This window comes from Mus caroli, unplaced genomic scaffold (assembly GCF_978045245.1).
Source record: "Mus caroli unplaced genomic scaffold, Mus_caroli_1 scaffold_18, whole genome shotgun sequence".
Taxonomy (NCBI): Eukaryota; Metazoa; Chordata; class Mammalia; order Rodentia; family Muridae; genus Mus; species Mus caroli.
This window is the reverse complement of record NW_028227273.1, coordinates 81,654,861-81,666,928: the sequence shown is the minus strand read 5'-3', so window position 1 is coordinate 81,666,928 and position 12,068 is coordinate 81,654,861. Positions and strand designations below refer to the sequence as shown.

The 12,068-nt window shown below is 50.9% G+C and overlaps 1 protein-coding gene across 4 annotated transcripts in view; it reads left to right on the top strand.

Annotated features, from left to right (window-relative positions):
• Rps6ka2 (ribosomal protein S6 kinase A2) overlaps positions 1 to 11,519 on the top strand; it is a 284,351-nt gene extending 272,832 nt beyond the window's left edge. For all 4 annotated transcript variants that reach the window (XM_029471102.2, XM_085833318.1, XM_029471104.2 and 1 more), the window contains 5 exons: positions 759 to 920; positions 3,312 to 3,388; positions 4,118 to 4,235; positions 7,452 to 7,589; positions 8,405 to 11,519. In XM_029471102.2, coding sequence (XP_029326962.1) covers positions 759 to 920; positions 3,312 to 3,388; positions 4,118 to 4,235; positions 7,452 to 7,589; positions 8,405 to 8,530 — 621 coding nt within the window. In that variant the 3' untranslated portion in view covers positions 8,531 to 11,519. The remainder of the gene's footprint in view (positions 1 to 758; positions 921 to 3,311; positions 3,389 to 4,117; positions 4,236 to 7,451; positions 7,590 to 8,404) is intronic.
• Positions 11,520 to 12,068: the final 549 nt, after the last annotated feature.

The following is a 12,068-nucleotide window of genomic DNA, read 5'->3' as shown; positions in this document are numbered from 1 at the left end:
CTTAATGAGAGATAGGGATAGAGACAAGCCCTTCACTCTCCTGTAGCCTGCCATCAGTGTCTGGAAGCCGGGCCTGGTTACCCAAGTGTGTCACTTTAATCTTCCTAGCAGAGTCTGTCATTGCTCCACAAGAGGACAGCTGGGGTGTTCAGGTTCCAAGCCTCATGATGGCACACCACATGTCTGCACAGGGCCCTTCTGTCCCTTCAGAAGGCCTCACTTTGCATCCTAAATAGCTTCTTTGTTTTGAGGGATCGCTGGCCCTTCTGTTGTGACAGCTGTCACTGTAACAGAGGGACATACTTGAAGTCTGTGCCTTGGATGGTGCAGGTGCAGTCTGTGTGGCCCCGAGCCCCTCCCTCTGCTGCCAGGAGTCAGTACGCCTGTGACAGTGATCCACCGGTGATTGATCCCGGCACCTGTGACAAGTAGCCCGTGCCTCGGATGCCCCAACCCCCCTGGTTGAACATAAAGCACAGGGACCTTTTCATCTCTGTAGCCAGAGCTGCCGGCCACAGACCCTTCTGTGGTGTAGTGCCAGCGGCTGCTCCTATGTAAGCTCGTGTTTATTCAGTCGTGTGGTCCTTCTGCGTGAAGGCAAGCCCACAGCCTTCACAGGGTACTTGGCTCTGAGTGGCCAACGTGGATGGCCCCTCAGAAGAACACAGACTTTTCCTCCTGCACAGTAATGAGTTCTCAGGTGGCCCTTGCCTCCCGTACTCCCTCAACTCTGACTAATAATGCTTTCTGCCTTCCAGGTTGTCCATCGGGACCTGAAACCCAGTAACATTCTCTACGTGGATGAGTCTGGAAACCCCGAATCGATCCGCATCTGTGACTTCGGGTTTGCCAAACAGCTTCGAGCGGAGAATGGGCTGCTCATGACCCCCTGCTATACTGCAAACTTTGTAGCTCCCGAGGTATATAGTCCCCCAAACCCAGGAAAGGCAGATTTGCCAGGCTTAGGAAAGCAGCCTTTCTTGTTACCAGGGTAACTAGAGAGCTCTGGGCACTGAGGCAACACAGTGGGCTCAGCAGTGTCTTCAGGAGATGAAGGCAGCCTGCTGTGGAGGGAGGAGAGAGAGAGAGAGAGAGAGAGAGAGAGAGAGAGAGAGAGAGAGAGAGAGAGAGAGAGAGAGAGAGAGAGAATATATGGTGGCTCTGGAATCAGCCAGTCCTACTCAATCACCTTGAACATTTTATTTTCCAATGGAAAAACTTAAATGGTGCTAGTGCACCGTGGCTCTTGTATAGAGCAGTGATTTTCAACTTTCCTGATGCTGCGACCCTTTAAACCAGGTCCTCATTAGATGATGACCCCCAGCCATAACATGATTTTGTTGCCGTTTCATAACTGGTTTTGTTAGTTATGAATTGTAATGTAAATGTCTGTGTTTTCTGATGGTCACATGTAACCCTTGTGAAAGAGTCATTCAACCCCCAAAGGGTCGCCATCCACAGGTTGAGAACCACTGTTCAAGCGTTTCCTTGACAACAAGTCAGAATCCACCCAACTGGAAAACATTAGGGTCCCACAGTACTGTGCAACTGAAGCTCACATGTGTGCAAGGGACCCACTCTGCTCCTCACTGCGAACCTCAAAGGACAACTTGTCCCTCTTGTCAGTGTCCCAAGGCCAATCCCAATAGGTTCTACTCACTGTGCTGTGATGACGAGGCTGGTTTCTTGTGCGAGTTGATAGGGAAGTGGAGCCACAGTGGTAGCAGCAGGGGCTGGTGTGGCTGATGGAGTCAGGAGAGGTGTAGAAAGGGCTTTTGACCCTGTGTCGGACCTTCTCAGTAGAACAGTCAGATCTGCGCTGAGTCCTAAGTAGGACACTCCTGCGTGCTTTTCTGAGAGACACTCGGCAGATCCAGGTCCGAGAGTGACTGAGAAGCAGTCTCAAGTTATACAGGGGCTGCGTGTGAGCAGCCTTGGTCCCTTTGGACGCGGCTGGCTTGAAGCTCTAATTGTGGCTCTTTTGGGTGTCATTAATATTGACAGAGCACATGCAAGTCCCCTTATCTCATAGATTTAGGAAAGAAAAGCGAATGCAGAATTTGCACGACTTTGGGAGGTCACTCAGCCAGGGACTTGGAAGTGTGCACTTCACTCAGCCTGTGATACCCATCATGCACCATGGCACATAATGGCAGGAGAGCAGTGAAGAAAGCAGGTCCCTCACTCTCACCTGGGAAGAAACTGAACACAGAGTTCAGGCCAGTACAGCAGTCCACAGCGATCCATGACTACAGCCTGGGCTTGTTCCCGTCACTCAAATATGAACACATCCAACAATCCCCCTGATGTACACATATGTGACGTGATGATGCAGCAGAATCCTTCCTAAGTAATCCTTCATGTTCAACTAAGACATGTTGATACGGTGACACACATCTGTTGTCTGCTGGAAATCTCTGGAGGCTGAAGTGGGCTCAAGAGGGCATGAGAAGATCTCATCTCAAAGCAATCTAGCGACTTCACTTCTAGGTACACATCCTCAAGAATTAAATGTGTCTGTCCATCCTTGGGTATGCCAAGATCATTTACAACAGAAGCCCAAGTACCTGCCACTGGCTGATAAGCAGATATGTGTGTGCATATACCATACTGTTACTCATCCCGCAAAGGCCAGGAACTCTGACTCCTGCCACAACGTGAACGGACCCTGAGGACAGGGCTCAGAACATAACTCAGTAAAACCAGGCTGTCACAATAGACAAACAGAGGCGGAGGAGGCACTCAGGGTGTAGTTGGTACAGTACGAGCCTAGCATTCATGAAGCCCTGGGCTCAATCCCCAATACCACGTAAACCAGGCACAGTGGTGCATTGTTGTCCCAGCTCTGAAGAGGTGGAGACAGAAGGATGGTAAATTTAAGGTCATTCTTGCTTATACCGTGAGCTCCAGGCTGACACTGTGTGTTAGTACTTACACAGGATTTCTCGCAAAGCCAGATTCACAGAGTGCATTGAGTGGGGTTGTCAGGGACTGAGTTGGCCAGTAGAGAATTTGTATTTAACAAGGACCAAGTTTCAGTCTGGGAAATGGGGCTCTGGAGGATGGTCGCACTGCACCATGAATGTTCATTGAATGATACCCCTAAACGTGGCCAATATGGTAAACTGCAAACAAAACTTCTTAAAACCATGAGTCAGGCAAGGGCTATGCCTCACTCCTCTGTCCCTGTGGGGGCGGTGCTACTATACGGAAGGTAGGACTGCCCAAGGCCAGCAGATGGTCCACCTAGGAAACCTACTCTGAAGTGGAGCTGTCCAGTGCAATCCTGACCATGCCTGTTCTTCCTCCAGGTCTTGAAGCGGCAAGGCTACGATGCAGCGTGTGATGTCTGGAGCTTGGGAATCCTGCTGTACACCATGCTGGCTGGGTAATGGAGGGCCACCAAGGGTGTTCTTAGCATCAGGACTGGAGGCTTCACCCCACCTCCCTGGTGTTTGGGTGTAAATGAATATCAAGCCATCTGGGTTAGGGTGAATATTCAAACCCTGCTGCATAATGAAAGGACAAGAATAGTTAGCTATGTGGCCTCCATAGACTGGGCCCACAAACAAAACCTGCAGACCTTTTGCCGACCAGCCCCACCTTCCCTCTACCACCTGAACCAATCCCTTAAAGGCACATCTGACGTGTTCTTCTTCCTGGACGATTTGTGCTCATTTGTACCTGACTGTGTCAAGGTTGTAGACCACAACTACACTTGACATCCATGATATGACCTTTGTAAGTGCAAGAATCAGTCTATCCAAGAGCCCAGACTTGGTGGTAGACCAGCCCATGGGCTCCTCAGACTTCACACCCTAGGTTCCTGGCCACTGAACCTCTCTGTCATCATGGAATCCAAATCTTCAGGCAGACCCTTTACCATCCTGACACCAGTGGGATCTGGAAGGGCCCAGAAATGATGTGCACTCAGGCTGAGAGGACTTCCTTGCCATCTTGGTGATTTGTGGCACTGACCAACTGAGGAAGGTGGTGTGGTGTTAGGACATGTCCTGGCATGAGTCCTGGACTCAGAAAAGAGACAGACATTGTCCCCTCAGCAGAAAGCCCTGGTATGGAGCTGTGAGCTCAGGGTATTAATTCTCTTCCCACACAGGTTCACCCCGTTTGCCAATGGCCCAGACGATACCCCTGAGGAGATTCTGGCTAGGATCGGCAGTGGGAAGTACGCCCTTTCTGGGGGAAACTGGGACTCCATATCTGATGCAGCAAAAGTGAGTATTCTTCCCAGGATGCATGCCTCCTATGCCGTTCCGTCTGCAGCAGGAATATTGTCTGTGAACAAGCTGGAAATGCCACTCGTGAACATTATAAATATTATGAACATGTTATTCTCAGAGTGATTCCTGCATTATTTTTTTAATGAAAGACTTTGATGTTAATGTAAAGTGAGCCAATAGAATGTAGGCGAATGTAGACATAGGTGGCGAGGGTCAGAGGCGGGTGGTGCTCAGGGAACTGGCTGCTGTGACCAGGCCTACAAGCCGGAAGTTTACAGTGTGGCTGGCAGTTAAGGACCCTGGGAAAGAGGTGATGCTGCAGAGCAAATGCAGAGCCCTCTGCTGCCAAAGCGTCTCCTCTTTAGAGATGTTTCCAGGTGACCGCCTAAATGTACTGTAAAGTCACTGAATTCAGTCATCAGCTTCACTCTCCTGGCCATCAGACTCTAGTCTGCTATCACCAAATTATGGTCTAGTAAAATAACTGACCTACAGCCTCGGCCCAGCAGCTGAGGCTGTAGGTCAGTGGTCAAACACCCCTGGTGTTTGCAATCAGTATGGTTGTAGAGGTCTTGGTGAAGGTGGTGATAAGTCAATATCTGTTATCACCATCGCCGTGTGACCTTAGGATGTGTCAGAGCAATGGTACTTTATGGAAGGTGACAGGAAGGGATGAGACTGTGGACAATGGAAGAGATGGCAGCTGGTGTGCTAGATAGCTGGGGTGCTGGACAGCTGGGGTGATGGACAATTGGGGTGATGGATAGCTGGAGTAATAGACAGCTGGGGTGATAGACAGCTGGGATGATAGACAGCTAGGGTGATAGACAGCTGTGGACATGAACAGTTGGGGTGATGGATAGCTGGGGTGATAGACAGCTGAGGTGATGGATAGCTGGGGTCATAGACAGCTGGAGTCATGAACAGCTGGGGTGATGGACAGCTGAGGTGATAGACAGCTGGGGTGATAGACAGCTGGGGTGATGGACAGCTAGGGTCATGGACAGCTGGGGTCATGGACAGCTGGGGTGATAGACAGCTGGGGTGATAGACAGCTGAGGTGATAGACAGCTGAGGTGATGGACAGCTAGGGTGATAGACAGCTGGAGTCATGGACAGCTGGAGTCATGGACAGCTGGAGTCATGGACAGCTGGGGTGATAGACAGCTGAGGTGATGGACAGCTAGGGTGATAGACAGCTAGAGTCATGGACAGCTAGAGTCATGGACAGCTGGAGTCATGGACATCTGGAGTCATGGACAGCTGGGGTGATAGACAGCTGGGGTCATGGACAGCTGGAGTGATGAGCTAGAAGGGGTTGTCAGTCTAGGGAGCTGTTGACTAGGTAGGAGTGCTAGTTTGAATACCCAACACCCAAAAACAAAAGGTCGGTATAGCCAAATGTGCGCCTTTAACTCCAGAGCTCGGTGAGGAGACAGAATGCTCACTGGATTTGGCTGGCTGCCAATGTAGTTCCAGGTTCAGCAAAAGACCAGCAAGGAAATCAGGCAGAAGGAGGTAAACAGGACATGTAACATCCTCCTCTGGCCTCTGTACACATGCACACAGGTGCGGGTGCATGCCACACACCATCTACACACATGCATATACACACCCCACACTATATATATGCCCACATACACACACAGCATATACACATTCCTCCATGTCACATACATACACCACACTCACACACACACACACGAATTGAAGGTGTAGAGGGTAGGGTGGTGGCTGAGGTGACAATGTTGAAGTGAACCTCTGAGATGACAATGGAGGGCAATAAAGAATATGCCCTTCACCCGGTGAAGGTGGTGATGCAGTATGGTAGAGAGGATAGCATGAAATATGGTTGTGGAAAATAGAGGTGAAGGTAAAGAATAATAGTAGAAGTCCTGGCAGAACCGATGAATAAGGTGGTGGTGGGAAATATGGCAAAGGTCATTGGTAAAGGTGATAGAGGCGAGATAGTGAAGTCCTGGAGGAGGTGGCGGCAGAGGTGACGGTAGTGGGTTTGGTGGAGGTCCTGGAGGAGGTGGCGGCAGAGGTGACAGTAGTGGGTTTGGTGGAGGTCTTGGAGGAGGTGATATGTGGTGATAAAGAAGACAGCTGGTGTTTGGGGAGCGTGAGCCAAGTGTGTTGAACTCTACCACCCCAGCTGCTCCTTCCCACATACCTACACCTTCTCTGCTCACTGTCAGTACTGCCTCTCCCACTGCTGCATCCTCTCCTGTCCCTCTTCCTTCCCTCACTCACCACACAGCAGAGCCTTCCATCCTCCCATCTCATACAATCCTGTGATAGCATGGTTTTGAGTTTGCCATAGTTTGGTTTGGGATTGTTCTGTGGGACTAGAAATCAAAGCCAGGGCCCCACACATGCTGGGCGTGTTAGTTTCTCTGTGCTGTGATCAAGACTCCTGCCATAAACAACTTAGGAAGGATTTGTTTCTGCTCACAGTTTTGGAGGGCTCAGTCCATGGTCATTTGTTATGGCAGCAGGAGCAGGTGGCAGAGCCAGTTAGAAAGCAGAGAGGAGAGACAGGAAGAAGCCAGCAACAAAACACCCTCAACAATTGACTCCCACTGACCCACTTCCTCCAGATGGCGCCACCTCCTAAAGTTTCTGGACTCTCTCAGCATAGGACTAACACCTGGGGACCTAGGCTTTACACATGAGCCTATAACTCCAGGCAAGCGCTCTGCCACAGAGTGCCCCCCAACAGCCCTGACAGCATGGCTTTCTCTACATTCTGTGTGCCCTGGGACACCACGTCCCAGCGCTGAGACCTTGAGCAGACAGTGCCTCATGACTGTCGTGCACACACTGGAGACCAGGAGCACCTGTGCTTCCAGGACAGACTCATTCCAGCACCACTGCGGTCTCTGTTGCCAGGCGCTAGTTTTCTCTATAGAAGGACACTGCTGTGGTATTTCCTGTGTTTGTGGAAGGCCGTCGTTTTCATTAGAATAGTATTTCAGCCATTTAACATGTGAAATACCTTTGCTATCAAGTCTTCAGTGAGACATAGAGTTTCTATCTATTGCTAAGTCAGTAATCGTTGACACTTAAAATACATCCACAACTCGTAGACTTAGAAGTCATGTGACACAAAATGCAAAGAATCACCTCAGAGGTGGAGTTGTGTTTTCTCCTGGGCCTTCTCTGGCCAGCCTCACACCGCAGTCCTTCTCTCTGGACCCTCCTCAGGATGTCGTGTCCAAGATGCTCCACGTGGACCCTCAGCAACGCCTAACAGCAGTTCAAGTGTTGAAGCACCCGTGGATCGTGAACAGAGAGTACCTATCCCAAAGCCAGCTGAGCAGACAGGATGTCCATCTAGTGAAGGTACCTCGCGGCCAGGGTCCCGAGAGTGGGCACGGGGCTCCTGGAGCAAAACAAGGCAGTGCCTCAGCATGGGGGTGGGGGTGGGGGGTGGGAGGGAGAAACTGTAGTGTGTAAGGTCCCCAGGTATAGGCACGTAAATGTCACTTTATCACACATGCACAAATTGTGTCTAAGTGACAGCTTTGGTGTAGGGGTGGTGTCTGGTACCGTGGCTGTGCAGCCCTAAGCCCCGGAGCCCTCAGTCTGGACCAGAAGTCTGTAAAAGTTCCCTTTGTGCTCACAACTCCTGTTTAAGCAGCTTCCACCTGCTGGGCAGACCCGAGGTCCAGGATAGACCACCCTTCTAATGAGTACATTTAGTCCAAGCCCAGTCCTGTTAGAAGGCAGATCCTGGTTGTGTCTACACCAAGATGAGCCTAGCCGCCCAGGTTAGTTCACACTGCTTCAGATTAGCAGAGCCAAAGAATCATTGACAATGAATTCCTGGGGACCCAGCTGGTCCCAAAACACATCTGCCTTCCTGTCATCAGGAAGGTTATCCTATGATCTTCCCAGGAACTCCACTCCAGTCTTGAATCCCCCTAAAGCAGCAGCCCGTGTTGAGCCTGGGATGCTGAGGTGTCACCGTCATGCGTGGGCTGATCACGTGGTAGGCATTGCAGCATAACTGATGTCCTAGTGTACCAGGAATCTTGGAGGAGGGCCTTCCCTGCTTTACATGGGGGTAGACTGAGACTCTCAAGGTCCTGTGTTTCCAGCTTCCTATTCAAGAGTATTTGGGCACCGTGCTCACCTGCCTGCCTTTCCTCCTACAGGGCGCCATGGCGGCCACCTACTTTGCTCTGAACAGGACCCCACAGGCACCAAGGCTAGAGCCTGTGCTCTCATCTAGCTTGGCCCAACGCAGAGGCATGAAGAGACTCACGTCTACTAGGTTGTAGTGGCCAGCCAAGTCTCCAGCCTCAGTCGCCCTGCCCAACGTCCTCTCAGCCTCACAGACACCAGACACAGGTCCTGTTCATGGGCACTTGAGTGCCCATGAGTCCAGCACAAAGATGGATCTGGCCTTGGCTGTCTCTCTGTTTCCTTTGCAGCCCTGGAAAGGGTCCTGCCCAGGATGTCTGAGCCTTGCTGCGCCGACCTCGCCGCCCGCTCTCTCTCCTCCTGAGTGAAACCAAATGAATCTGTCACCTCATAGCACCCTGCTGGAGCCTCCCTGGGCTCACTCAGGGCTTTCAGTGTCTCCATATCATGGCTTATGCCCAAAGCAGAGCTCTTTTACCATCCTGATGTCACCTACGTGTCCCACTGTCTCTCTGAGAGTGTTAGTGCACAGTCCCTGCCTGGAGACAGCAGAGCCACTCTCAAAGAGCTGGATGTTCCTGGATGTTCTGGCGACGCCAGTGGCTGTGTGAAGGCATCCAGCTTAGATGCCTGGCTCTGTCCACAATCACCCAAAGAGTGCCCCTCACCACCCTCCTGCTCTCAAGCAAGATGCTGGGTAGCCTCTCCCTGACTCTGTCACTGACTTGGCAGGATGAAAGCAACCAACCCAAGAGTCTAGATGGCTAGAGTCTACTTGAGAGCGTGATTCCTGTTGGTTGAGACAGGAGCCCCAGGAAATTGCCGGGCAGAGCCAGTACCCACTACACTGCTGCCCCCTTAACCCTGTGGCCCCAGGGACACTGGAGAGAGTGGGGCTCTGCCATTGCTGGGTGTGTTGGCATCTCTGCTCATATTTGCCTGCTGTGGTATAGCATATTCACTTTCTGCTTTCCTAGGCCACAGAGAATGTCTTCTCCCCTATCCCTTCTTGACTGAGGACAGGAGAAACACCTGAGCCCCTTGCCTTAGACAGGCAGAAGGTGCCTGGACAAGTTGTCAGTGGGAGTGATGCTCTTCTTAGAAGCTGTGGTCCTATGTTGCATCTTGTGTTTCTGTTGTCTAACCTGTTTTCAGGCTGTAGTCTGCGCAGGGAGCAGTAGTTACACGGACCAGGCTGTCTGTGGCATACTCTTCATGCAGAGTAACCGAGTGAGACCCTTCCCGCATGGCGTGCTCCACTCCTCCTGGGTGTAGAGGAGGGACTTGTGTGTCCTGAAGTCTCTCTGAAGGCTGCTGAGAATAGTGGACTCAGGTCAGAAGACACTCCACTGTGTCAGGCTCAGAACCTGCCAGTCTGAGAAGCAGCCCCTCTGCCCAGTAGGTGTAGGAGGCGCCTGTTGGTCACAGCAGGCTTACACTAGGAAGACCACAGGTGGACCACGGCTGCTTCTGCAATGCCTGCCCCAGTGGAATGTTCAGAACATAATTCCTTTGCTCAGTCTAATTATTTCAGACCTCAAAACGTAAACGTATTTCAGAAGCTTTAATTACTCCACTGGACTCTGTTCTGTTTGAGAATTATAAAATACAGAGTGGGGACAGACTGTGCGCCATTTCCAGTGTCCCTGGGGCTGGTCTCCTGCTTTCTCAGTGGATGCCCTGCCCAAGGCTGAGATCATCTCCCAGTTAATGTTCTGGGCCCGAATCCTTCCGTTTCTTGATAGAAATCCAGAGGGAAAGTATAGTGGGTAGTCTTAGTGACGGAGTCTGTCCTCTGGGAAAAGAACAGGAGCTCTGGCACCCTCCGAGGGCCTCTCTGGCATGCACCCTCGCTCCAGCTGCTTACGGCTTCAGGCTAGGTTTGCTTGCAGCTTCAAGTGTACATGTTCCGATGAAAAGAAAGAACAGCAGAACACAGAAGGCGTGGCTGAGGAGGCGAGCATAGCCTGTCCCCCTCATGGTCACATGGCCCATCACCTCTTTCAGTAATGTGAGGTTAGCTGCTTTACACTCAGCCTACTCTCGCCAAAGGGATGGAGGAGACCATCAGTCAAACCAAACACATCCTCGAAGTGTCTGGAAGGATGCTCAGCCTTGCCCTGCAGAAAGTGGAGTACCCCACATTCCCACCTCACCCAGTACTTGATACTTGAAATCTCTCGTGGAGTCAGCCAGAGGAGCATGTGACAGGATCATTTTAATCCCTGTTCTTTAAAGTCTTCAGTGCCACAGCAGTCTGCTGTGGCATGTAACCCCGTGTCCCCAGTGTTTACCTGTCCTGTGACCCTTTACCCAACACGAGGAAAGGCCCTGTATTCTCTACACAAATGACTACTTGTGTAGCTACAGAATTTGTCATGGGAAAGCCCAGCCTACATCCTGGGACTCCTTTACCCATCCCCCGGAGCCACTTTTGGGCTATCCCACTGCAGCTCCTGCCCTGTTTGGGCTGAGAACATGATGAGCGCTCCACTGAAGGAGGTGGGGATGGGGTGCTTGTCAGATTCTGTACCCCAGAGTCAATGGCAGGCAAGCCGTGAACATCCCCTGTCCTATGGTTGGAATGTGTGTGATTTTGAACTACCTGTGTGCACTGGTCTTTGGATATTGTTTGGCTTTTTAAGTGAGGATCGTCCTGATGGTATCTAATGTCAGCAGTATTCTTGATTAAATGGTGTTCTTCCTTAAGATGCCCTTTGGGACGTCCCCTGCATTGTACGGCTTCTCTCAAGCACAGGAGGAGATACACCGTGACTCTTCATTCTCTCTGGCACGTTTTGCTGCCCTTCACCACCCGCAAGACTGTGAGACACCTGGAGTGGGAAAGGTCTCTGGGGTCCCTCTGTGGCAGGGACAGGTGGAAGGGGAAGCCAGCATGGCTCATCGGTGCAGGTGAAAGGCACCTGTCCACCCCACTCCCAGCCCGCGCTGCGTTTACATGATCAGCAGTTCCGTTTACAGCTCACTCCATGTTCACACTGTCTGGCTGTGTGTTGAGACGGGCGGCCACTGTACAGATATTTATTATGCTTTCCAAACTTTCCCATGAGATTTTTTGAATAAACATGGATTTTATGAAGTGTAATATTTTTCTGGGATAATGAGACCCTTTGCACTTTCTGCGTTGCTAATAACAGTTCACAGAACGCTCCTTAGTTCCTCTGTTTTCTCCTCTGACTCTAGGTCACTGTGAACCTCTGCTGCCACTGAACTTCGTGGGGGGGGGGGCATAGCACTGGCCTCTCCACTTAAGAGCCTTGCACACACACACATGCACACGCGTGCGCACACACACACACACACACATTTGTGTATACATGCATTTATAATTTAGAGCATCAGGGATCTATCCACTTGAAAATGTTGTGTATATGTGTCTGTGTGCATTTATATATGTATACCTCGTGGGAAAATGAGTCAGAACACCATCCACTACAATTTCAGAGCAGTGGGGGGAGGGGAGAAGTAGTGGTTATATATAAAATGCATACACATGAATGTATGAGAATATGTGCACACTTATTATGTGTATATTATGTTGGCATGTATGCGTAGAGAGGTATGAGTTGGCATATTTGCATAAATGCAAGCGAGTATGCATGTATATGCAGCTGTGATTGCAGCATGTAAGAAACTTGCCCCCCCCCCCCCCGC